At 48.9% G+C, this 26,288-nt stretch overlaps 1 protein-coding gene across 1 annotated transcript in view; it reads right to left on the reverse strand.

The window, feature by feature from the left end:
- Positions 1-25,814, reverse strand: part of MAP3K11 (mitogen-activated protein kinase kinase kinase 11) — a 29,558-nt gene extending 3,744 nt beyond the window's left edge. Inside the window, exons 1-8 of the mRNA XM_081175418.1 lie at positions 24,368-25,814; positions 9,618-9,798; positions 7,540-7,688; positions 7,204-7,379; positions 5,416-5,656; positions 4,176-4,289; positions 2,539-2,665; positions 1,508-1,593 (exon numbers count right to left, since the gene is read on the reverse strand). Coding sequence (XP_081031544.1) covers positions 1,508-1,593; positions 2,539-2,665; positions 4,176-4,289; positions 5,416-5,656; positions 7,204-7,379; positions 7,540-7,688; positions 9,618-9,798; positions 24,368-25,061 — 1,768 coding nt within the window. The 5' untranslated portion in view covers positions 25,062-25,814. The remainder of the gene's footprint in view (positions 1-1,507; positions 1,594-2,538; positions 2,666-4,175; positions 4,290-5,415; positions 5,657-7,203; positions 7,380-7,539; positions 7,689-9,617; positions 9,799-24,367) is intronic.
- Between the last annotated feature and the right edge of the window lie 474 nt (positions 25,815-26,288).

Genomic DNA, 26,288 nt, shown 5'->3' on the forward strand with positions numbered 1-26,288 from the left:
TTCTGCATGCAAAGCAGGTGTGCTACCACTGAGCTACCGCCCTTCTCACAGGCGTATGCTGAAAGCACTCCCGCTGTATCTATTGTTAAGGTTGTGAGTGCTATTGCTTATGTCAGGGGTCAGCAAGCTTTTTCAGCAGGGGGCCGGTCTACTGTCCCTCAGACCTTGTGGGGGGCCAGACTATAAATTTTAGGGGGGGGAATGAACGAATTCCTATGCCCCACAAATAACCCAGAGATGCATTTTAAATAAAAGAACACATTCTACTCATGTAAAATACCCGCTGATTCCCAGATTGTCCGCAGGTCCGCAGATTGAGAAGGCAATTGGGCCAGATCCAGCCCCCAGGCCTTAGTTTGCCTACTCATGGCTTATGTAGTCAAACTGACACCTCCTGACATAGAAGAGGAAAGTGTCGGCAGATTTGGGCATACCTCAGGACTTGCGGAAGTACCCCATAAAAAAAAAAAACCTTTAGAAAATTTGTAAGGGGAACCCAAAATACCACAGAATGTGAACTGTTGAAGTCATCTCCACATTCTATGTTTAAAGCACATAGCTCCAAGAAACCTGGGAGTTGCAGTTTAGCCCTCATGCAACAGCTGTGGGAAAACTGTATCCAGGGCAGCTCCTATGTGTCAGATTCAGCTCAGCAAATAAAAGGAGGAAACTCCAGGTGCCAGGTGTTCATTTTATTCCAGGGGCAGTACAGTGGTGCCCCGCAAGACGAATGCCTCGCAAGACGGAAAACTCGCTAGACGAAAGAGTTTTCAGTTTTGGAGGTGCTTCGCAAAACGAATTTCCTATGGGCTTGCTTCGCAAGACGACAATGTCTTGCGAGTTCCTGCTGGTTTTTTCCCTCCCCCCCCCCCTTTTTCTAAGCCGCTAAGCCGCTTATCAGCTGATCCGATCAGCAGATAAGCCGCTAAAAACCGCTAAAAGCCTCTAAAAGCCGCTAAAAGCGCTAATCCTTCAATGGGCTTGCTTCGCAAGACGAAAAAACCGCTAGACGAAGAGAATCACAGAACGGATTCTTTTCGTCTTGTGAGGCACCACTGTATAAACATGCCAGTGACATAACAGGTAACGGGAAATGCATGTAAAGCAGGGATGGGGAACCTCTCTCGCCCATGTATGCAGGCCACATTTGACAGGTAGGTGGGGCTGCCCACCTTGTAATCAGCTGGTACCACAGTGACACCAGCCAACCCATCCCCGTCCCCCTGCATGGACGACCAGATGATGGACGGCACCTGCAATTCCCCTTTGGCTCATGTGCATCTTTTCCTGCCTCACGTCATAGACATGATGCCGAGGTGTAGGGCAGTTGGGCAATGCTTGGCCAAAATGGGTCAAATGAGAAAGGCCTGGTGGGCCCTAAAAGGCCCGTGGGCCGGAGGTTCCCGACCCCAGATATAAAGCACAGACTCTATGACTGAGCTACAGCTCCTCAGGGGAAACAATTCAGGAGACAGAACAGTGCAAAAAAACCCTGAAAAGCACTCACCGTTTGGACTGGGCTGGGTCTGTTCAGGAACGGGCAGCACCTCTGGCTCCATGTACCACGTCGTTTCTTCTAGCCGTGACCTTCTCCTGCGAGGGGGACAAGAAAGGGTTTGCAACCTGCTCAGGGGATGTGTACATGTCAGGAGCCGGAGTCAGGAGTAAGTCAGCAATATAATACACCAGCGTCAGTGAAGTTTACTCTGTAGTCAAAGAAATCAAAACAGCACAGGCCTAGTGATCCCTGTAACCCTTCCCAATACGTCTTGCTTCTATAAGGTAAGGAGTGAAGGTCCCCGCCTTCCTACCTCTCTCAAAGACTCTGCTCCCTCCCCCCCTCCAGGCAACTTGAGGCTCCTTTGCCTTGTCTGTCTTTGCTGCGCCCTCTTTATTCCTCTCTGTGTTTGGGAAGACCAGGGGGGAGGTCACAGCAGGAGGGGGAGACTCCCTGGATTCTTCAGCAGCCAGCCTCATTGCTGCCTCTTGACCCCACTCTGCTTCTGCCTCCAATTCTGGGCTGCTCTCTGCCACAGCCTCTTCCTGCTCACTAAACCCTGTTGCCTCTTCCGCATCCAACCCCTCCTCCTCCTCCCATCTGCTTCCTCTTCTTCCTCTGGCCGCTTATCGTCCTCCCACCACCAACCCCCTGGATGTGAGCCTTCTTCCCTTGGGGGTTCTCCAGCTGGTGCCTCCCACTGCTCCTCTGCACCCAGCCAGTCCATGATAGTACAGCCTGCTTCAGTCATTAAGACATACGATGCTGCCTTATGCTGTGTCAGCCTGTTCGTCCATCTAGGCCAGCATTGTCTGCTTTGACTGGCAGCCGCTCTCCAGGGTCTTGGCAGAGAAGGGTCTTTACCATCACCTGCAACTAGATCCTTCTAAACTGGAGAGGCTGGGGAATTGAACCCAGGGCCTTCTGCATGCCAAGCAGGTGCTCTGCCACTGAGCTGCAGTCCTTTCTTTTAACCCAGGCATCCCCATTCTCTACAAGCAAGCAAGGGAATGGGAGAGGAGGGAAAGGCTGCCCCCTACCTGCCATTCTGCGTACTGCTCTCACATGGTTTGGGGGAACTGGAGCTCTTTGTACGGCCGTTGCAAATCTCGTCCCCTCGACGTGGTGACTGGCGACCCCAATTTCGATCATTTTCACTTGGCTCCACTGCAAAGGGTCGGGTGGGAGGGCAAAGAGAAACAACTTTTCCCACTTTATCCTTTTTTTGTGTTCTGTTTTCTACATAGGTACTATTTCTTGTTTCTTCTTTTTTGTGTCTTATCTTTGTGGACGCCATTTTTTATTTTTCAATAAAAAATAAAAAAGAAAGGGGTCCATGTATTAAATGGCACTTTTGCATACAAACCTTAACTGGTTTAAACCATAATTGCTTCCTCCTCTTAGGTAGTTAGAATTTGGAGACCACCCTTCAAAACTAAAGAACTACAACTCCCAGAGTTCCTTGGGGGAAAGCCACTCCCGCAGGGGATTGCAGCTTCATCCAGAACTGGTCGTATGCCACCTCTCTGAAACAGAACTGTTGTGTCATGGCTAAGATTCAGTTTGTAGGCTAGCACAAAATCCAGGTACCAGGCTCAGCTGTTCCATAAGAAGAATATCAGGAGAGCCTTGCTGGATCAGACCAAAGGCCCATTTAGCATTCTGCTTGCTCAGTGACCAAACTAATGCCCTTGGGAAGCCCACAAGGAGGACCTATGAGCCACAGCAAACTTCCCCACTTGCAATTACCAGCCGCTGGTGTTCAGAGGACTGGTTATCTTGGAGGTAGCACATAGCCCTTGTTCCTAGCAGCCATTGATGGCCTCACTGACCCCGACTTGGTGGAACGCTCAGTCACAAGAGGCTAGGGCCCTGCGGGATTTGACATCTTTCTGCAGGGCCTGCAAGACAGAGCTGTTCCGCCTGGCCTTTGGTTTGGACTCAGTCTGACCCTTATGTTTCCCTCCCCTTACAGTTTTGATCTATGGGCTACTTTTAAAATGAGGCCGCATTTTAAATTGCATTTTAACCTGTATTTTAAATTGGGTTTGTTTTTTTCTATTATGTTTTTATTGTAATTTTACTGATGCTAGCCGCCCTGAGCCGGGCTCTGGCCGGGGAGGGCGGGGTGTAAATAAAATTTATTATTATTTTTTATTATTATCCTCCCTGAATTTGTCTAATCCCCTTTAAAAGATATCCAAGCTGCCGACCCTCACTGCCTCCTGCAGCCGTGAGTTCCAGGGTTTAACTACGCACTGTGTGGAATACTTCCTTTGGTTTGTCCTGAATTTTTCAGCATTCAATTTTCATTTGATGCTCCCGAATTTTAGTTATTATGAGGGAGAAAAAACGTCTTTGTAGCCACTTCCTTTACACCTCACATAATTTTATACACCCGCTAACGTGTCTCCCTGCCCTTGTACTTGCCTTTTCTTGTAACTAAAAAGCCCCAGATGTTGTAACCTTTCCTTATAAGGGAGTTGCTCCAATCTCTTGATCATTTTGGCAGCCCTTTGTGCCTCACCTGACTAGAAGGAGACCTTGCTGTCATTTCACTCCCAAATCGCCAGCAATCAGCCAGGATTTGGTTGGGGTTATCTAGAGGAAAGTCTGAACACTCCAGATTCCACTTGCTCCACTTCTACACCTCCCCTCCCCCAAAAATGTTACTTACATCTGATAGCTCGGAAACGTTGGAAGGGAGGGGAACCACCTGCCCCCATCTCCAGGCAGTCCTTCCTTTTGTCCAGTCCAGGAGAAGCCATTACTGTGATGCGATGCTTAAAATCTGAAATAAGGAGGGGGGCATGAATTACCCTTCTGTAACAATGCATAGTTTAAAATGAGTTTAATTTAGAAAAGGCCAGCTCAGATGTCCAGACTCTGTCAATGTTCCAAAGTTTTGGCTCATGGTTCTTCATGCCTATCACTGAACTTAGGATGGGCAACAGGTGTTGTTGTTTTAAAATTGTTTAATAGCATCAGTTAACAAACATGGATACATATGCTATAATGTTATTGTTTTAGTTAAATAAATGGTTTAAATTCTTATTAAGGAAATGATTATTTTTCTCCTTCCAAGTATAGCAGAAAAGTTGTCCAAATATAAACAGTTAACTTATTAAACCTCATGATAATTTCATAATTATCTGTGTATAACCAAATCAGTAATTTTTGATATAACTGTAAAAACCACTCTGGAAATTATTATTATTTCAAAAATGAAACCTTCATCTGGTTGTAAATATTAAGATGATACCAACAAGAATGAGTTTTTCTGTAAAAAAATAATAATGGTTTAAATCAAGTCTTACTGACTAATGATTTAAATCGTGATTTAAACCAAGTCTTACTGACTAGTGCTTTAAATTGATTTGATTTAAATCAAATCCACCCTGGTTGAATTAATACATTGTTGTTGTTGTTGTTTAGTCGTTTAGTTGTGTCCGACTCTTCGTGACCCCATGGACCAGAGCACGCCAGGCACTCCTGTCTTCCACTGCCTCCTGCAGTTTGGTCAGACTCATGTTTGTAGCTTCGAGAACACTGTCCAACCATCTCGTCCTCTGTCGTCCCCTTCTCCTTGTGCCCTCCATCTTTCCCAACACCAGGGTATTTTCCAGGGAGTCTTCTCTTCTCATGAGGTGGCCAAAGTATTGGAGCCTCAGCTTCATAGCTTCATAATACATTAGACGTGTCTATTAAATTCAGTGGGTCTACTCTAAGTAGGACTGGATAAAATTGCCTTGAGTCTCGTCAGGGGAAATGGCATGGTATAAACACACAACAACAACAACCCTATGTTCCTAGAAGGCCTGTTGTCAAGACACCCCTTCTAACCAGAAGCCATCCCTGACAGGAATCCTTGCCTTCTGCCTGATTCCCCTCCCTGGACCCACCCCTGTGGGCCCTACCAAGTGGCATGCTGATGTGCTCGCTGTCCCTCCCTTTCAGCTTGTTCCTCTTGAAGGTCCCCTTCCGCTTCTTGACGTAGGGACGCTCCCGGTTCATCTGCTGAATGAGGAGGCTCAGCTCCCGCTCAAAGACTTCCAGCTCCCACTGCGCCAGCTCGTGCTCCCGCTGACGCAGGAACTCCTCCTGGGACTTCTGCTTCAGGGCTGCCTGCTTCAGCTCCTCCTCGCGGCTCAGCAGTTCCTGCGAAGAAGGGGGGAAAGGTACGTGTGCGGGTCTGGGCAGAGCGAGAGAGCGAGTGTTTGGCTTTTGGAAACCTGCAGGCGACGGAGCTTCGTTTCTCCAGTGAGAAGTATCGGGGCCAGAACCTGGCCTAGGCCACATTCAAACCACACCTTTAAAAGCACCTTAAGCAAACATGGCTTCCCCCAAAGAATTCTGGGAAGTGTAGTGAAGTGTGTGAGATTCATTAGGAGCACCCTATTCCTTTCACAGAGCTACAATTCCCAGCGTGGTTTAGCAATCCATCCCTCTCCACAGGGAACTCTCAGCACCCTTTACAGACTACAGCTCCCAGGACTCTTTGGGGGAAGCCAGGACAGTCTAAAGTAGCGCCATAGTGCATTGAATGTATGGTGTGAACATGGCCTTATACTGAGTCAGAACATTGGTTTATGTAGATCAGGTATGGGGAATTTTTGGCCCTCCAGATGTTGCTGAACTACAACTCCCAGCAGCCCCGACAAACATGGGACCTTTTGCATGCAAAAGCAGGTGCTCAGTCGCTGAGGTATGGCCCTTGCCCAGGGCCCATCCAGGACTCTAACTCCCATCAGTCCCAGCCAGCATATGGGCCCTTCCACTGACCTGGGCAAAGGGGTGCACAGAAATTGCTTTTCCACCCATTTTCATTAGTAAACCCCTCACTTGACTTGCAATTCAGAGAGTAAATTCACCTTCCTTTAATTCAGGGATGTGGAGCCTTTCGCCCTCCGGACGTTGCTGAATCACAACTCCCATAAGCCCCAGCAACCATGGCCAATGGCCAGTGATGATGGGAGTTACAGTAAAGTAATATCTGAAGGGCCAAAGTTCCCCACCCCTGATTTAATTACCCACATTTGTTTTTGTCTCCACCCTCACCCTTCTTTCGTCTACTGCTGCCTCCTCCTGGACATCAACATTTTATTGTCCCAGAATGCCCCAGCTGTGGCGCCGTACTGTGGCTTCCTGGGAAATAAAATGGCAACCACTAACCCTTCCTTCCAGCTAAAAAGAAAGAACAGAACAAAACCCATTCATACTCATTAATTACACTTTATGATTGTTTCAGAAGCGCTATCCATCATTAATACAGAGACATGTACAAGGTCCCAGTTTCAGGGTAGTATCCTGTGCCCTCATTCGGGGATTAGATGGATTATCATTGAATCATATTTGTATTTTAAATATGTATGCTTTACCCTTTGTATCATGTTGCATTTTAAATAAGTAAATGTTTTAATTATCATGTTTTTATTCTGTTTCTTCTATTTTGGCAGGCCTGTGACTGTATAATAAGTGATGGATTGACTGATACCTCCAAGCAGTCTTTGCCAACCTGGTGCCCTCTGGATGTTCTGGACAACAGCTCCCATTGGGCTGATGGGTATTGTAGTCCCAAACATCTGAAGGGAGCCAGGTTGACAAAGGCTGCTTTCAAAAGTCTTGTGTTCTGGTACAACGCCGAGATTCTAGGCCCGAGCCCTGCCCCCGAATGAACATTCCAGCTCCTCTCGTCTCTCCCTTACCTTTTCCTTGGCACGCAGCTCATCAAACATGTCCTGGATCTCGACTTTCCAATCATCTTGCATAGAGTGGAAGGACTCCTGGGGCATATCATGGAGGACTTGGGTCTCCAGCACCGTCAGTTGGGACAGGATGGATGCAAAAGTGGGGCGCCGGTGGGGGTCCTGCTCCCAGCACTCTGGCGAGACCAACAGGGAAGCGGGAGGGAGGGAGACAGAATGCACACAGACTCAAACCGGTGCCAGAAATGGGTACAACCCTTTCCCACCTTTTTTGCAGGGCATCCCATCTTGTGATGTAACCCCTAAGTCCCGCCTTCTTTACTGCTTCTTGCTTACCTGCCATGAGACGTGCAAAGGGTTCCGGGCAAGTGGATGGGATAGGAAGTGTCAGCTTGTTCACAGCGACCCCATAGGCCACGGCAAGGCCATCGATGCCCCGATACGGAACTTCGCCAGTGAGAAGCTCCCAAAGGAGTACCCCATAGCTGGAGGGAAAAGGACAAGGGAGATAGGGCTAAATTCTAGGGTGCTGTTGATCCCCGCTTGCAGGGTGATATTCCGCTGCCCTCTCAAAACAGGCCAAACGGTGGAGCTCTGGGCCTCCCTCCTCTCCTGATCTTTGCAGGGGTGGGGGTGGGAATTATAAAGTCCCTCCTCATGAATCTTATCCAGACATTTTGAAACTGCTTCCATAGAGGGTTCCACTCTGTCCCCTTCCAGTTGATCTCCTATTCCAGCTGGTCCTTATTAGAACTCCAAGAACTAGTGCCAAATGTCTTTTTCCTCCTTCTTCCCAATCTGTTTTCCTTTTGTGCAGTGTCTCTTAGGGGAGTTTTTAATGTGTGGTGTTTTATTGTGCTTTTATATTTGTTGGAAGCTGCCCAGAGTAGCTGGGGCAACCCAGTCAGATGGGTGGGGTACAAATAATAAAATAACAACAACAATTTAGCTTGTAAGCCTGAGGAAAGAGACTCTTTTATTATTGATATTTGTAAGTCTTTCCCCTCAGTTAATAAGCAAGGCTAAAACGGCAAGCAAACATCTACCTGGAAAGTGAAGCCCATCTCTTTACACTTACTTGAGACTGATTCTTGCGATCAAGACGTTGCGCTGCAAGCTCACAAGGGTTTTTTTGTTACATAAGCATGACAGGCGATGAAAAATGGTTTCAGTCACTTGTTACCCAATGCCCTGTCCTGTGTATGCCCACTGTGGTCACATTCACAACATACATTTAAAGCACTGGGATACCAATTTAAATAGTCATGGCTTTTCTCAAAGAATCCTGGGAGCTGAGAGTTGTTAGGTAAAGGGTAAAGGGACCCCTGACCATTAGGTCCAGTTGTGACCGATTCTGAGGTTGCAGCGCTCATCTCACTTTACTGGCCGAGGGAGCGGGCCTACAGCTTCTGGGTCATGTGGCCAGCATGAGTAAGCCACTTCTGGCGAACCAGAGCAGCGCACGGAAACGCCGTTCACCTTCCCACCAGAGCGGTACCTATTTATCTACTTGCACTCACAGTACCACCCGCGTCCCTTGAGAGGCCCCTATTCCCTTCCTTGAGCTACAGTTTCCCAGAGTTCCCCAAGAAGAGGAATTGATTGGGGAAAGCGCTATGAGAAGTGTAGCTCTGGAACAAAGTTCTCCTAAACACGCCCGTCACCCTTCCCACTTTCCCAGGATTCTTTGGGGGGAAACAAAACAATTTAAAAGTGGCATCAGAGCGCTTTAAATGTATGGTGTGAATGAGGCCTGTTTCTGTCTGCCTCTTTCTTACACACATGTAGACTGCTTGGGTTCAGCGTTGCCCAGACCTGGACCTGGAGTGTCCTTGGTGGAGGAACAAGGGGAGCAGATCCGGCCCCATAGCAGATATCCACACTACCAATGATCGTGAGGACCTGTTAGCGATCCCCGTACCAACTGGCTGGCTCTCAAACCCTCCAGTCTCCCTCAGGGCCACAGGAGATGGCAAGGCAGTCAAGAGCTTCAGAGTTGCTGTCAGCTGCATGTGAGGAGGGGGAAGTGCAAGTCAGCACCTGCCTGGATCAGGGCCTGGCTGAGAGCCAGAAAGGGCTGGAACTTCCAGCTCCCAGACAAACCCTCAGTCTGAGCTGCTTCCCTGCCAAAGCTCCAAACCCAGCCTGAAAGATGTGTGTGTAAGAGGGGAGACTCTTTTCTTACACACATACAGAATTTGGCTTCCTTTACCTGCTGTGGACTTCCACAGATCCTTGGAGCAAGAACGTGAAGAGCATGTTAGTTAACTGGGACTCTGACACGGTTTTCAAAACAGGGTGTTCTGCTTTGGCAAGGGAGGTGTCCCAGGGCAAGTGAGTCCTTGCTTTTTCCTGCACATCTGGACTCCAAACCCAAAACCCAACCTTAGACGGGGCCCACCCCACCCTCTCACCTCCAGACATCGCTGCCCCGGGAGAAGGTGGAGCTTTTGATGACCTCCGGTGCCATCCAGGCGTAGGTGCCCGCCGCGCTCATTTTGGTCGTCTTGTGCCACTCGCGGGCCAGCCCAAAATCGGTGATCTTCAGCGTCTTCCCACTCACATCTCCATCGTCCACGTATTCCGCCAGCAGGACTGAGGGGAGAGAAGAAGCAGACATGGGATTCTGAGGGAAGCCAGTGAAGGAGGCTTGGAGGCCTCCATCCAGGAAAACACATCAGAGAGGCCTTAACGGGCCAAAGCTTCCCTGACCCTCATTCCCCATAACCTGGAAGCCTTTCCTTAAAATTCCCCATGTACATCTGAGGGGCTAATCAGGAGTGAGTATAAGACACCCTTCATGTGTTCAGAGTCCTTTGGTTACAAATATTAACAAAACACTTTTTCTCCCGTTAACACGGACATCTACCATTGCCCCATCCTGATTATAATTTTGTATGGCGCCACCTTTGTTTCTCCAGAGCTCAAGGTGGCATACGGATTTCTTCCCCTCTCAATCTTATACTCTCACAACAACCCTGTGAGGTCGGTCAGGACGAGCGATAGCGACTGGCATGTCCTAGTCCATAGGAAATTGTTCTAATGCGGAGTTAGGACATGGACCCAGCATTGGTGGGATGGAAAGTTAAGGGTACACTTTTATTTTTCAAGGCTTTTTGGGTTTTAGCACATTATCTTAATAAATATTGGGAGAGGGGGAAATAGCATGTTAAAGGTGGTTAATGGACTTCAGCATAGTGGATCATGCAACCTTTATAGGAAGGTTTTTAATGTTTAATGTTTTATTGTGTTTTTGTATATACTGGAAGCAGCCCAGAGTGGCTGGGACAACCCAGTCAGATGGGTGGGGTACAAACAAACAAACAAACAAACAAATAAATAAAAAAAATAGGTAAAGGGATTCTGGGGTTGCGGCGCTTATCTCGCTTTACTGGCAGAGGGAGCCAGCGTTTGTCTGAGGACAGCTTCCGGGTCATGTGGCCAGCATGACTAAGCTGCTTCTGGGGAAACAGAGCAGCGCATGGAAACGCCGTTTACCTTCCCACCGGAGTGATACCTATTTATCTACTTGCATTTGACGTGCTTTTGAACTGCTAGGTTGGCAGGAGCAGGGACCGAGCAACGGGAGCTCACCCCGTCGCGGGGATTCAAACACGCCAACCTTCTGATAGGCAAGACCTAGGCTCTGTGGTTTAACCCACAGCGCCACCCGCGTCCCAAATATAACAATAGCAACAGCTTAAAGGGAGCTTAAATTACAAAGGCTGACAGCCTTTTGTGACAGCCCTCTGGAGTACTGCCATTTTGTTTTATTTACTTGTGTGTGTGTATAATTTTTATTAAATTTTCTGTTTTACAATTTTAAACACTCATTTAAACATCCTTAAAATATTAATGACTTCCATTCTTCTCTTTCCATGGTTCATTTTGCACATCATAAATCCCTGCATATTTTACAAAAACTAAACCATTCAGTATTCCATTATTGCGTCCATCAAAACTTATTTACACTGTTGAATTTATCTTAATACTTCCAGTGCTTTCAGCTGTACACAGTTTTCCCCCATATATTCAATAAACATTTTCCAATCTTCTTTAAACGTATGTTCTTCTCGTTCTCTTGTTCTATATGTTAAGTCTGCAAAGCTGCGCATATTCTGTCAGCTTAAGTTGTCATTCTGGAGTACTGCCTTTTGGGTGGCTAAGGGGTTATGATTTGGCTACTAGCTACAATGGCAATATTTTACATATGCTATTGGGGGCACTATGCCTCCAAACACTGGTTGCTGGGGATCACGGCTGCTGCACTCAAGTCCTGCTTGTGAACTTCCCACAGACAGCTGGTTGGCAGCAGTGAGAACTGGGCTAGATGGGCCTGATCCAGCAGAGCTCTCCTGACATTCTTATTGCTGCACTATGTGGCAATCAGTCCCTGGGAAGGCACCCTCGTCAGCACCTCCCTGGCACAAAAGGAGCTTCCTGTGCTGGCAGCTTTTGCCCACGCTGCCAAGCTTCCTCCGTGCACTTGGCACACACACAGCATGGAAACTGCGCCAGGGCGAGGCAGAAGCAGTCATGCTCCTCTGCTCTAACCTACTAAACCCAACTCAGAACTTCACAGGCAAAAGAACCCATGAGTCCTGGCTCCGTGCCCTGATGGTCCAAAAAGCTGAAACCCACCCCCAATCACTACTCAATCACTACTCTTCAAAGTGGGGAGATGAAAGAACTTTGCTCAGCACAGTAGTGAATTTTCCAGATTGAACTCATACTTCTCTCCTGCTGCTGCAAGTGTGTTTTCAATTTCCTGCTGGATTCCAATGGCTTTGGGCCTTATTTTCAAGTTGCTAGTCCTCATATTTAAGGCTCTCTACCTTACTTGTTTGATGCTCCAAGGTCAACGCTAGAGCCCTGAGATCAGTCATCAGAAACTAATGCCTGACTATCAGGAATGCAACATGCCAGAGCTGGAAAAAGCACATGTAATTCCTGGTCCGTTTTTTTAAACCTCTTTTGAGATGTTAGTGATTCCCCCTAAAGACCTATACAACTTGAGATCCAGGAGCCAGCAGGAGCATCTAGATGTTTGTAGTCATCAATCTAAGTTATCCCAACATATGAGGGGCAGCAGAATCCTAGAGCTGGAAGGGATCCTAGCGGTCATCTAGCCCAACCCCTTGCCCAGGGCAAGAATCTTCCCGTGACAGCATCCCTGACAGTCTCTTGTTAAGCACCTTCAGTGAAGGAGAGCCCACCACCTCCCGAGGCTGCCTGTTCTGCCTCCAGACAGCTCTTGCCTGGCAGCTCTGCCAGGCACCTCCCGAGGCTGCCTGTTCTACCTCCAGACAGCTCTTGCTTATCAGGATGTTTCCCCAGAACAGTTTGGGGGGCAATGTTAAATATATAATGGGGCACACACAAAATAGGAGACGACAAATCTTAGGAACCAATAATCACACTGAGTGTGCACAGGTTTGTTTCATTTTATTAAGAGCAGGCATTTTGGGGGACGATGAGGGAGGGGGAGCAGGCCTATGTTGGTCAGGGATCTAGACAGGGGCATGTGGTAGGGAGAGGGTTGTTGAACCTTTTCCTTCTTCTGTGCCTGGACTCTGATAAATATCACCGCACTGAACGCTGCTCTTTGCCCAGGAGGAAAACGTCTACAGCAACTTCCATGTGTATGTGTTCACCATGGCAAGAGAGGAGGGTTAATCCCGTTCCCTTTGTGATGTGGTCCCAATTCGGCTTCCTTACCCCCACCTTTTTAAAGCAGGTACATTAAATGTGATCGTGCACTTAACAATGTGCAGCTTGCCTGTTAGAAAGCTGTTGCCTGTTCTCAGTGGCTGCCAGACAGAGATAAAGAAAATGCCCAGCTCTGAAAAAGGATGCTCTCAGAAACCCTAGCTGGAGATGCCAGGGATTTAAATGGCAACTTTCTGTATGCCAAGTAGATGTCTTCCCACTGAGCCAGGGGTGCCAACTTGAGTAAAATATTTGGGGGAGGGCAGGTAAGCCCAGCCCCCCCCATAATCAATCACATGTTGGGGCTCATCCACACCATTTGAATGCCAATGCCCATCAACTTTGGGGGGCTTGGCCCCCTCAAATGCTTTATTGGGGGAGGGCGAAGGGACTTTAGCCCCTAGGGGTTGGCTCCTATCCCTGAGCTGTCACATTCTTCCTTCCCTCCTCCTTGCAGATACATACAGGCAAAAGCCCTTTGTACATGTCCACCTAGACTTAGGTCCATTTCACTACAGTCGTACCTCGGAAATTGAATGGAATCCATTCCGGAAGTCCATTTGACTTCCAAAACATTGGGGAACCAAGGTGCAGCTTCCAATTGGCTGGAGGAAGCTCCTGCAGCCAATCAGAAGCCACAACGGACATTTGGCTTCCAAAGAACGTTTGCAAACCAGAATAATCACTTACGGGTTTGCGGAGTTCGGGAGCCAAAACGTTCGCCTTGCAAGGCGTTCGACTTCCAAGGTACGACTGTACTTTGGTTATGAATAAACCAAATAATCCCTAATGCTACCTGAAACAGAGCTGCCTTGCCATACCTTTCTGATCTGACATATTTGGAATTGCAATCTATCTGCCTTACCTAACGCATAAGCGGCTTAGTGTCTCATGTCTGACAGATGCTGCAGAGCATTATAAATACAAACACCACCACCCAATAAACAGAAGAAAACAAGCCTGTCTCCTTAATCCAGCTGTACGAGCACAGGATACGGTGACCCAAGGCTGCACTCTGCACGTCATCAGAGGCACTGCTGTTACCGTTTTGTACCTCCCAGATCCTGGGAAATGGTTATGGGTGTCTCCCTCTGAGACACCCAAAAGGACTCCCCGCCCCCCACGTTCCTTTAGTACCAGTTGGGAGCATGGGTCCTTCTCAGCCCTGGCCCTCAACTACGGCCCACAAGCCCTTTCTGCAGCCCTGGCTGTGAGGCAATCCCAGCCCCGCCGTTCTGGCTGGGCTTTGGCCCAATGACCCGTAGGCGACTCAAGCATTTCCCTGGGACGCTGCGTCACTGAGCGCCCCATTGTGTGTGGCGCTGGCAGGAGAATTGGTCCATTGTTCCGTTGGGCTGTAGGGAAGGGGCTCCCCCGACAGAAGTACCCCAAGAAGGCACCCTCCCCGCCCCCAACAGCTGCTGCTGCTGCTCTGAGGCCTAGACGTTTTTCCCTTCCCCAATCAACCGGGACAGAGAGGAAGCCTGAGCGAGAGCGAGCAGGAAGCCACTGGGGAGGAAGTGAAGGGACCAGATCTCTGCCACAACCACTGGACCATTGTTTAAGAGAGGCTGGCGAACAACTCTCTCTCTCCCTCCCTCCTCTGCCTTGAAAGAACACCCTACGCAAGGAAAGCCCTCTTTAAAACAACGCCACACCCTCCACCGACATCCACAGCCTTCCTAGAGATCCCGGAGGGAGGTCTGCTTACCAGCACCGTCACACAAACACACACAACTTATTAAGTCAAATTGCTTTGGTCTGTGGAACTGGCACCGATTCAGGTGCCATGTTAACACTGATTCCACATTTGTAAGCCATCCATCTTTTAGCGTGGCAGCACCCACACTTCAGACCTTCCAAGTGCCCCTGTTTTCCAGGGACAGTCCCAGATTTACAGAAGCTGTCCCGGTTTCTGATTTGACCACAGGATGTCCCGCTTTTCCTTAGGATGTCCCTATTTTCATCGGAGAAATGTTGGAGGGTATGGAGTTATGCAAAAACAAAACAAAACCCAAGCCAAGGAGATAATTAACTATACAACCTTCTGAAGGGAGCCCTGTGTAGGGAAGTTTTTAAATATTTTATTATGTTTTTATATAAGTTGGAAGCTGCCCGGAGCGTACTCTAGTGCTTTAAATGTATGGTGTAAATATTGTTCGGGAGGCCACTAGGTTAATTCTACCTACGAATTAACCAGCACACTACTTTTTGTTCATGGGCGGCCCACTGAGTTTTTACTTGGCAGCATAAAGGACTAGAAATTTGTCTCTTCTCCCCTCAAAAAGGCAAGGTTCTCAAGGAACTGCAATATCAGTTTTAACTGATTTTAATACTCTGGAACATCATGGTGAAGGGCAGGTAATAAATATATCTAGGTTTGTGGTCAACAACTATGTTTTCATTAGGGTAGACCCATGGGAAGAAATCGTCCTAAGCTAGTTATGGCTATGGGTTTCATTGGAACCTAGAATCATGGAATCATAGAATTGTAGCGTGGAAGGAATCCCAAGGGTCATCTAGTCCAACCCCCGGCAATGCAGGAATCTCAGCTATAACATCCATGAGAGATGGCCATGCAAACTCTGCTTAAAAACCTCCAAGGAAGCAGAGTCCACAACCTCTCGATAGAATAAGACTCAGAATAAGACTCAGATGGAAAACAACCTTGAACAATATTATTAGTAATATTATTAGTAAGTAATATTATTAGCAAGTATAATACAGGGGAGTTCTTGGGGCAGCTACAGAGTGAATTGCCCTTCCCTCCTCAACTAGTACACACACAGAGAAACACTTATGCCTTAGCTGGATGGTCTGCAACAGCAGAGCAAAACCTTGGAACATAAGGAGGATATATATGTTACACAGAAATCATCTTGCCTCTCACACGGACGTTCAATCACATGCACATAAACCACCTCAGGGTCCCTACTTGTGATTCTACTGCCAAGGACTGCTGCTTTACATACGAGAGAGTTCCCATGGTGATTATTGCACAATTGGCGCGCGGGGGTTTTCTGCTAGTGATTTCACAACTCCCTGGCCTCCCCAACTGTCTGGGAGTTCTGGCTCACAATTCCAGGACAGGAGAGAGAACAGGCAGAACTGAGATCCTCACCTTGGTGCGGGGGTGGGGTGAGTGGGAGTGCAGAACAACTGTGCCAGCACCACAAGAGGAGTGGTAAGATCTTTAAAGGCACACCAGTGACAGCAGCTGCCGCCACCAATTCAAAAGTTGACACCTAAGTCAAGAATCCCTACACAGACTCCTCACTGGAGTGCGCAGGCAAGTACAATGTTGTGGTTAGTGTGTCAGACTAGGAACTGGGAGACAAGGGTTCCATCCCCACTCGGCTGCGGAGATCCCAGGATGACATTGTGTGACACTGGACCCATCTCATAGGGTTGTTAAGGTTACCTTGAGCTCCTGAGAGAGAAAGGTGGGATGGAAATTAAAAAATGTCGGATCTCAGGTCTCACACAGCCATGGTGGAGATGGTGGGGTCCACCTCTCGCAGGCTGTGTCAGGCTGCTACCAGTCCCAGCACATATTTTCATTTCTTATTTGGAATATTTGCATCCCACTTTTCCTGCAAAGGGCCCTGGCAGTGGACTGGTTCACATGTTGCTTTCAACAATGGCTAAACTTAGCTATGGTTTGAAGATGAAAACACAGTGCGCCTATGTGTGCGGTTGAAATGAGCACTTTCCTCGTCCCCTGCTTCTGCCGCCCTGCCAAGACTCGCCGTGTTAGAAACTCAAGTATATAAGCCAAATGACTCCTTAAACCAAGGCTGCACTCACCAAAAGAGAATGTCTAGTTGCCATTTTAGGGCAAGACAGCTCTAAAGTCTTCTTTTTCATGGACTCACTGTGAGTGATTCTCAGTTAAACATCTGGCTACTTCAGCTGACAACCTTGAGCTAGCTTAAGAACTTTTGAGAACTTAAAGAAGAAAAGTCACTTGATCCAGGGACAGTCCGCATATCTATCGGCCTATTCCCACCTCTTTTTCCTTAATGCTGACTGCTCCTGCTCAGGCTGACAGAAAAAGCAATTTGGTTCCCGAAATTCATTCCAATTGTGAAGATAAAATGTAACTGATCAGAATTCTACAGGATGGGAAAACAGTCCGGATCCAATGATCCCCAGATGGTAGAGATGTCAGGCACCATCCTGGCGCCCAGGCACCTTCACTTGGTTGTGAGTGGTCGAAACCCAGGTGCAAAATGCGCCTGGCTCCTGGCTAATTTCGAACACTGTCAGCAACTACTCCCTACCTTAATGGGAAGTAGTAACACTCAGGATTGGAAGGGTAAGCTCCCCTTTCCACCTTCCCACTGCCAGCTCTCTCTATCTGTCTCTCTCTTTCTACAATCCCCACCTTTCTTTGCCTGGCAGGTTTCTCTTGCCAGAGGTCTGCACTGCTTTCTTGCATAGAGCTTTCCTTCTCCCCTTCCATCATTGCTTCTGCTTCAGCTGTTCCTGCCTCCCACTCCTCACTTTTTCTCCTCCTCTCCACCCCCCCAGCTACTGCCACCTGCATGACATTAGACTGAGGGCCACATGAAGCCAGGCCGAGGGCCACAAGCTCCGCATCCCTGCTTTTAGGTCTCGTTGGCGGCTGTCCTCTGCCATCAGAAGCGCAGTGGGTGGTGACCGGGGAAAGGGCCTTCTCTGTGGTGGCAGCCTGGTTGTGAAATGCTCTCCTTAAGGAAGCGTGGGTGGGGCTTGCTCTGATTTGGCTTCTGCATGGGGCGAAGATGTGCTTTTAAAAACTACAACAACAGCTTTTAAGAATAATTTTATCTCCTGGCCTTGCTTTTCAGCTGCTGCGTTAAATGGTGGTGCTTCTCTAACTCTTTTAATTGCATTTACGGTAAGACACCCTGGGAATTCACTGAAGGGGGTTGGAATTCCTGGAAGGAGAATAAAGAATGGTGTTTGAAGCACTGCCATCCAGCCCCTATAATATTGTGGTGTAAAGCTGCAAATGCCACTTTGCCTGGGTATAAAGAAACTCTCCTCTCTGTTAGCATTTTGTATGTTTGACGGCAAAATGGAGCACTGAAAACAGGGATGAGGCCAAGCCTTGGCTCAAACTGTGTTTATTATTATTATTTATTAAAATGGTACACTGCCCCACACCTGTAGATCATAGGGCAGTTCACAACATACCGTAGCAACTGTCCTCTCCCCAGGGCTTGCCATTAAGCCAAACCAACACAGTTTTCATGTATTGATGAAGTCATCAGTACATGAAAACTCTGTGTTGGTTTGGCTTAATGGCAAGCCCTGAGATCTACTGAAGATCTACTGAAGATCCTTCGTGGAGCAAGGGGTTGCATGAGATGACCTCCACGAAGGATCTTTCGTGCAGCATGTTACAGTGACACAGCCCTGACTGACAGCCACTCAGCCTCTGGGATTTAACAGCCCCTGCAAAGGAGAGCCCACCTGCAACTCTCAAGGCAGCCTGGTTCTCTGTCGGACAGCTTATGCCACTAGGAGCTTTCTCTTAATCTTTAGCCAAAACCTTCTTCCCTGCTGTTCCCAGACCTAGGGCTCTACACCTAGACTTCCAGAACAACAGTTAGCAAGGCCACATTCATACATTTAAAGCACTATGATACCACTTCAAACCATGGGTAGGCAAACTAAGGCCCGGGGGACGGATCCGGCCCAATCACCACCTAAATCCGGCCCACGGACGGTCCGGGAATCAGTGTGTTTTTACATTAGAATGTGTCCTTTTATTTAAAATGCATCTCTGGGTTATTTGTGGGGCATGGGAATTCATTCACCCCCCCCAAAAAAATATATATATAGTCGCCCCCCCCCCCACAAGGTCTAAGGGGCAGTGGACTGGCCCCCTGCTGGAAAAGTTTGCTGACCTCTGCTTTAAACAGTCATGGCTTCTCCCAAAGAATTCTGGGAGCTGGAGCTTGTTAAGGGTACTGAGAGTTGTTAAGAAACCCCTTTCTCCTTCCCAAAGCTACCATTTCTAGTGCTACCTGGGAAAAGAGATTGACTGTTAAACCACTCAGAAAACTGAAGCCCTGGGAGGGAAATAGAGGAATAAAAGCTCTCAGCACCCTCAACAAATGCGACTTCCCAGGATTTTTTGGCACAGAAGTCACGACTATAAAGTAGTATTATAGTATGGTGTGAAGGTGGCCTGAGTCTGCTCTGTCTTCTGCATGACGGACAGCCTTTCAGATATTTGAAGATGACTCTCATGCTGCTTTCAGATATTGCCAGATGGTCGAATACTGAGATGAGCGACAAATTTACACACACACACACACACACACACACACACGACCTGGAATAAAGAAGGGAGAACCTATAGACAAGCAACTGTTGTCCTTTGAGAGGAGTCGAAAGGAATTTGAGAGGGATCACTGTTTGCGGGGTGTACCTACTCCTTCCATGTTCACCTGTGAACCATGTTCACCAAAACAGGTTTGGCAAGTTTTTCGTATCCCCCCACCCACCCACCCCCGCTAAGCTTTTTTGATCAGAAGTGACAGTAGGAAGAAAGAAGTTTGCATGTGTGTGTACATCACAGGAAGCGAAATCTCTCTCCCAAGCCACCTCCAACTGACTTAAAAACGACTGTCTACGTCAGAGCTTTCCAAACTCTGTGTCGCGACATGTTATAGTGTCGGCTGCAGTGTGGGCTGGAATGAGAACTTGCTAGTAAAGCTGAATTACTGGTTTGCTAGTAGAACTGAATTACTGTGTCGCGAAATGATGCGTGTCTAAAAAGTGCGTCACCACCATGACAAGTTTGGAAAGCTCTGGTCTACATTCTGTTACGGTAGCTTATATTTCTATAGAGAGGCGGATGGCAAGGTTTTTTGAGCCTGTTAGGAGAGGCTATACCATAGCTGGCAACCTTCCCTTTTTTTGCGGGAAATTCCCTTATTCCACCGCCATTTCCCACTGCTTCCCACTGCTATCTCGGATTGTTAGATATTCAGTAGACTATCCCTGGAACAGGTGAGGCTGCTGATCCCTTATTTTCAAATCTGAAAGTTGACAGCTATGGGCTATACTGTATGCTCTGAACATACAGTATCTGTCAAATTCCAGATGCTCCACATCCTCCTTTGGGTGTTTTTCCCAGGCTGGAATGTGTCATTGAACTCTGATCATGCTTCTTGATGGAGGATACGCTGCAATGTGTTGAGTGTGTGTAGAAACTAGCTGATTATACAATGGTAAAATTAACATTATTTTTGCTCCGCCCACTTTTGCTGCTAGCCCTGCCTACAAGGGGCATGTGACTCCAGAAGGGAACATGGCTCATAGGCTGAAAAGATTCCCAATCTTGTGCCCTAAAGGGATAGATCAGCTGGTTAGAGCAGTGTTTCCCAAGTTAGAGCATGGTGCAGATAAAGCCAAGGTTGCAGATTTGATCCCCATATGGGACAGCTGCATATTCCTAGGGTTGGACTAGACCAGGGGACAGCAAACTTTTTCAGCATGGGGGCGGTCCACTGTCCCTCAGACCTTGTGAGGGGTCGGAATATATTTTTTGGGGGGGAAATGAACGAATTCCTATGCCCCACAAATAACCCAGATATGCATTTTAAATAAAAGCACATTCTACTCATATAAAAACACGCTGATTCCTGGACTGTCCGTGGGCCGGATTTAGAAGGCGATTGGGCTGGATCCGGCCTCCGGGCCTTAGTTTGCCTACCCTTGGACTAGACCAGGCACGCCCAACAGGTAGATTGTGATCTACCAGTAAATAAGTGGACGTTCTGTGGTAGATCACTGGTAGATCAGTGGCTTCTCCCAAAGAAGCTCAACAATTTTGACCTGACCCCCCCAAAATGGGGTAGATCACTGCCAGTTTTTAACTCTGTGAGTAGATCGCAGCCTCTTGGGAGTTGGCCAGCCCTGGACTAGACGATCTTCAGGGTCCCTTCTGACTCTACAATTCGATGACAGCAGCATTTGTCTTTGTTTTGAGGGAAGTAATCATTCTTAGGATAGGTGAGGTCCCTGAGCCAGGAAGATCCGTGGGCCTAAAATATATGCATATATCCCAGTTTGCAGCATTCTGTCACACTCAGGGTGACCAAGAAACAAGGAGGACAGTGCTCTGCACACAGGTGCAGGATGGATGCTTAACATCTACTCCCTTCCCAACTTTGCATCCAAAGGCAGCTCCCATTTAGTCCTATATTTGGAGGAATCCTGTTGCAGTGAACATTCCCTGCCATATACGGGCTTGTCCTCCTCTCACACCGTGCCTGACATAATGGTGGGCATTTTGCAAACAGTAATAACTACAATTTAGGGAACAAATTGCTAGGTACTGTACCCGCAGCGTAAGAAGCAGAGCTGCCGAATTAAGAGCAAAGGCCCACCTCTTCCAGCGTCTCGTTCCCCATGGTAGCCAAACAGATGCTCCACATTTAACCCAGAATTAAATTCTTTAATACAGAATTAAATTCATTAACCCAGAGTTAAATTCATTAATCCAGTATTAAAACAACCCTGCAAGGCGTGATTCTCATTATGACCGACGGAGGCGGGCAGTTGGGATGGGACTAAGAAAACAGCCATCATCCGATCAGCTTTGAAACAGGAACCCTTCAACCAGTGCTCTGCCTGAAAGACGTGACATCTAGAGGACAATATGCCTCTGAACATGTGCAGAGTGTCTTGCAACCGGCACAAGGGAGATGACTCTGGCCATCTGCCTATCTGCGATGGGGAGGTGCGGGCTTCTGCTGCAGGAAGATTTGCTTTCAAACAGATCAAAGCAAGACTTGCTTAGGGCGAGGGCTGCAATGGTATGGTACAAAGTTCCCCCTCTTGGTCATTTGAATGTCCTTTTTATCCATTGTTGTTGTTTTTTAATTGTATATATTGCTTGTTTTATGTCTGTTGGCTAATGCAAATAAAGTTTATCTGTCTGTCTATCTATCTATCTATCTATCTATCTATCTATCTATCTATCTATCTAAAAGTTCCCCCTCCTTGTCCCTGGTTTCCCCTCCCCAAATCTACAGCTGGAGGAAGCCCAACGCCTGGAGAGAGAGAGGAAAAGGCTTCAAATCATCAGGCTCTTGTTTGCATGGAAAGAAAAACATTTATCTCGCCCTCACAAGAGGAAACGACAGTGTAGAGTTAGTTTCTGGGAGAGGGAGGGGAAGAGAGCGATAGAGAGAGAGAGAGTGCGTTGCTGTCACTTCCTTCTAGCTTTAGGTCACTGAGGTCACACTCGCTGGCTGTCTGGTGGCAAAACAGTGAGAGGGTGGCAGATAGAACTTCATTTCCCAAACTGGACTTGCTAGTTCTCATCCCTGCCTCCACCTTAAGTTCACCTCTTGAACTATGGCACGTGGGAGGGGAAAAATGTGTTTGATTGGCAGGGGGGAGGGGGAAAGTACTCTGGATGTGCTCAGAGGCACCCTTGCTTCCCAGAACTGAAGGAAGGTTTCAGGCCTGATTCTGGCTTAAAGGAAGGCTCCTTTCCTGTGCCTTCCAAAACCTTCCTGTCCACTGGGCAGCTTGCCCCTTCAGGGAGGGATGTGGCTCTGTGGTCAAGTGCCCGCTTTACACACAGATAGTCCCAAGTTTAAACCCTCAACATCTCCTGTTAGGCTGGGAGCGTCCCCTGGCTGAAATCTTGGGAGAGCAGCTGCCAGCTAGTGCAGATTCCTACGCTTCACGGGGTTGGACTAGATGACCCCTGGGGTGCCTTCCAAGTCTACAGTTCTATGTTTCTATACTATACTGAGCTAGATAGATCGATGGTCTGGCTTGCTATACAGCAGCTTCCTATGTTCCTATTGCTGAATATACACCATAACTTAAAAGCAAATAAAATCCCGGGAACTGTAGTTTACTCCTCAAAGAGCAACAATTCTCAACACCCTTAAATTACAATAGCCAGGATTTTCTATGGGGAACAGGTGCTTTAAATTTACGGTGCATATTCCTTATCAATGGCTTCTTTTGAGAGTGCTGCTTGCTCCCAGTACACCTGTTCCAGAAGTCACCTTTTCTTGCCTTCATCCCCCCCCCATTTTTCTTTTACACTTGAAACACTAACAACATTTCAAATTTCAGCGCCACTGCTGAAAGGAAGGCTTTCTGTGGTTCCCGCCCCCTGTGGGGCACAATCCCTAGCGGGAAGTTATATTTCTACACAATGGCACAAACCGCCTGCTAGATTGTGTACCCCAAAGCTAAAATAAATAAGGAAGGACATAGCTTAGGCCATAAAATTGATGCAACTTGGAATTGCAGTTTTGACATTTACTATCAAGGCTTAAGGAAGGAATGGGGAAGTTCTTCCCCGCATTAAGGTCGCATTCCTGCGTGGCCAGTGCTCTAGGTGCTGCGTGCCAGGAGTGGGAGGGGCCAGATGCAAAAGTAGGCAGAGCAATGCATGTGACGCTCAGCTTTGTGCAGGAGGTTGCATTCTGGGCACATGAAAGCCAAAGGCAATTGCATGGCTCCCACTTCCCCCACATATTCCCATCCTGCAAGCAAGACACCTTCTCACAATCCGAAGACAGGCAAACCAGACAAAATGACTCAACTATGGCACAGAGCAGGGCTGGTGAGGGCTATGGCCTTGGGTGAGGTTCAAGGGCCAGACCGAGAGGTCCTGGGGGCCGTATTTGGCCCCCAGGCCTGATGCTTCCTGTTCCTGGCTTACAGTGTCCTCGTTTTCTTAAGTACAGTGGTACCTCAGGTTACGGACGCTTCAGGTTACAGACTCCGCTAGCCCAGAAATAGTACCTCGGGTTAAGAACTTTGCTTCAGGATGAGAAAAGAAATCGCGCAGCTGCAACGTGGCGGCAGCGGGAGGCCCCATTAGCTAAAGTGGTGCTTCAGGCTAAGAACAGTTTCAGGTTGAGAACGGACCTCCAGAATGATTTAAGTTCTTAACCCGAGGTACCACTGTATTGCACTCAAATCTGCAAGCAGGGTGCTGTCTTGGGAATTGCCTATCACCTCTGTCAAGCTGCCAAGGCTTTCCTTGTTTCTGCACAACAGCAAACGTTTGATTAAGGGGGAAAGAGACAGAGCCTTTTCCAACGTGGCACCCAGAAGATGACATTCTCTCCCAGAAAGGTCTGCCCGGCCTCCTTCCTGTTCATCTTTAAACCGGCATTTAAAAATGAGATTATTTCAACAGAGATGTTCCGAGTTAATTTTCCGTGTTTCGTTTTTATTTTCCCTTCTCGGTTGTTCTTCTTTTCATTATTGTCAGTTTATGGCTCGGCTACATTTTCTCGGGTTTCGTTCCACTGTTCGATCTTAAGATATCGTTACGTGAGCAATTTCAAGCCGAAAGGCGGAGATGCACATTTTTGACACAAACTAACCAACAAGCTAGATTTCTTTAGGCAAAATATATGCAAATAAATGCAAATCCCTCACCACCACCACCAACCCCAACCCTCCTACTCACTGTTGTTGGATTTCAGGTCGCGATGGATGACGGGCACGATGGCTTCGCAGTGCAGGTACTGCATCCCGTGAGCGATTTGCACGGCCCAGTTGATGAGGATGTGGGGTGGGATCCTGCGGCCAGCAAGCATGCGGCTGAGGGGACCTCCGGCCGCATATTCCATCACCAGGCACAAGTTGGGCTCGCGGAGGCAGACGGCTTTGAGGGCGATGATGTTGGGGTGCTGCAGCATGGCAAAGAGCCGGGCCTCTTGCCGCACTCTCTCCGAGGTGGTGCTGATGTCCTCGTCCGGATCTTGGCGGGCAGCCTTGACCGCCACCAACTCCCCCTTCCAGCTGCCGCGGTACACCTTCCCGAAGCCACCGACTCCAATCACTTCCTCCAGCCTCAGGTCCCGGAAGTCGGCCTCAGGGGGGCTTTCGGGGCCTGCGTAGCCCCCCGTCTTGGGCGACACGTAATTGGAAGGGAAGATGCCCACTTGGTTGTTCACCTTGCCGGCCCACCAGCCTTCGTCCCCAGAGATGGCGGCATCCCACGAGAGCACCTCCACCAAGTCGCCTTTCCGCAGGGTCAACTCGTCACTGCTGGCGGCCTCGTAGTCAAATAACGCCGTCCAGACGGGGTTGGCGTAGGCCGTGGTGCCCCCGCTCCGCGAACCTGGCCCCCAGGCCACTAGTGGGGCCTTCCGGAACATGCTTCCCAGGGGCTCCTTGGGGTCCTCTGGGCCTCATTGGTCCACGGCCCCCCACATCTAGGTCACTAACATTGCCTTCCTCGCCACTTCCCACGGGATCGAGACCATCCAGGGGGCCACAGGGGCGTTCAGCAGGGAAGTGGGGTGAACACTCCTGCCTGCCAAAACCCCCTCCCGTCGAGGAAGCAGGATCCAGCCCTTTGAGTTTATAGACTCCTCTCAGCGAATCCGGAGTCAGAGGCTCTCCATCGCCCTCACCAGTGGTAGGAAGACCGCCCCGTCTAGTCTCTCCCGCAGAGAACAGGGGGCCGCTCCCTACGGCCGGTTTCCTCCCAAGCGGGCGGGGAACTCGCTAGGGGGGCCCCCGTCGAACCCGCCAACGCGATCCGATGTAGGCAATGGTGGTCGTCCTCCCGTCGTCCCCCACCCTGGCGTCTTGCCTGCTCTTCTCCCAAGGCACCCTCCGTCCGAGGCTCTCCAAGCGGATCTGCGCCGCGATCAGCTTCCTTATCCAGTCCCGTCCGGTCCCTCCCCTCGAAGCTTCCAGGCGAAGCGGCGCCCGGCTCCGCGAAAAGTACTCGCTCGCTAACCCCGTTTCAAAGCCGGCGCTGGGACGGGTGGAAGGCAGGCAGGACCCCCGGCACACAAGGAACCCGTCCCGTCGAGGAGGAAGCCCCGATGGCGCGCCTGCCTGGGCTTTGTACCTTCGCTTCGCTCGGTCCTGGGCAGAAGTGCCGGACGGAGCGAGGCGGGGAAGGCAGGGCAGGGGAGGGGTTTGAATTCCTCGGCCTGCCCCGGGGGAGGCGGGTCTCTCTCTCTCTCTCTCTCTCTCTCTCTCTCTCTCTCTCTCTCTCTCCTGGGTGGAACAAAAGGCAAGGGTGCTTTCCAGCGAAGGGTCAGCTCCGGCCTCCAGAACGCGGGGGCTCTTGCTTTCCAGATCCGTGGGAGGAGATACATAAAACCATTGTCTCCCTTCCAAGGGGAGCAGCTTCGTTTGGTGTAAAAAGGGGCGCGGGCAAGCTTTGGAGTCCAACAGCACTCTTGGGCTTTTTCTCTCTCCCGGCGCAGCGTTCTGTGAAAATCGAAACTCTGCGCTCTCCTGCAGCTCACGCCAATCAAAGGGAGATTTCTAAAACCTCTGAACCTCCTCTGAGAGACCAGGTCCATAACTGACTCCTGAAGAAAATATATACAAGAAGGGACATCAGGGGAGCATGGGGCACACTT

The sequence above is a fragment of the Podarcis bocagei genome, assembly GCF_964188305.1.
Source record: "Podarcis bocagei genome assembly, chromosome: 16".
In the NCBI taxonomy this organism is placed as follows: Eukaryota; Metazoa; Chordata; class Lepidosauria; order Squamata; family Lacertidae; genus Podarcis; species Podarcis bocagei.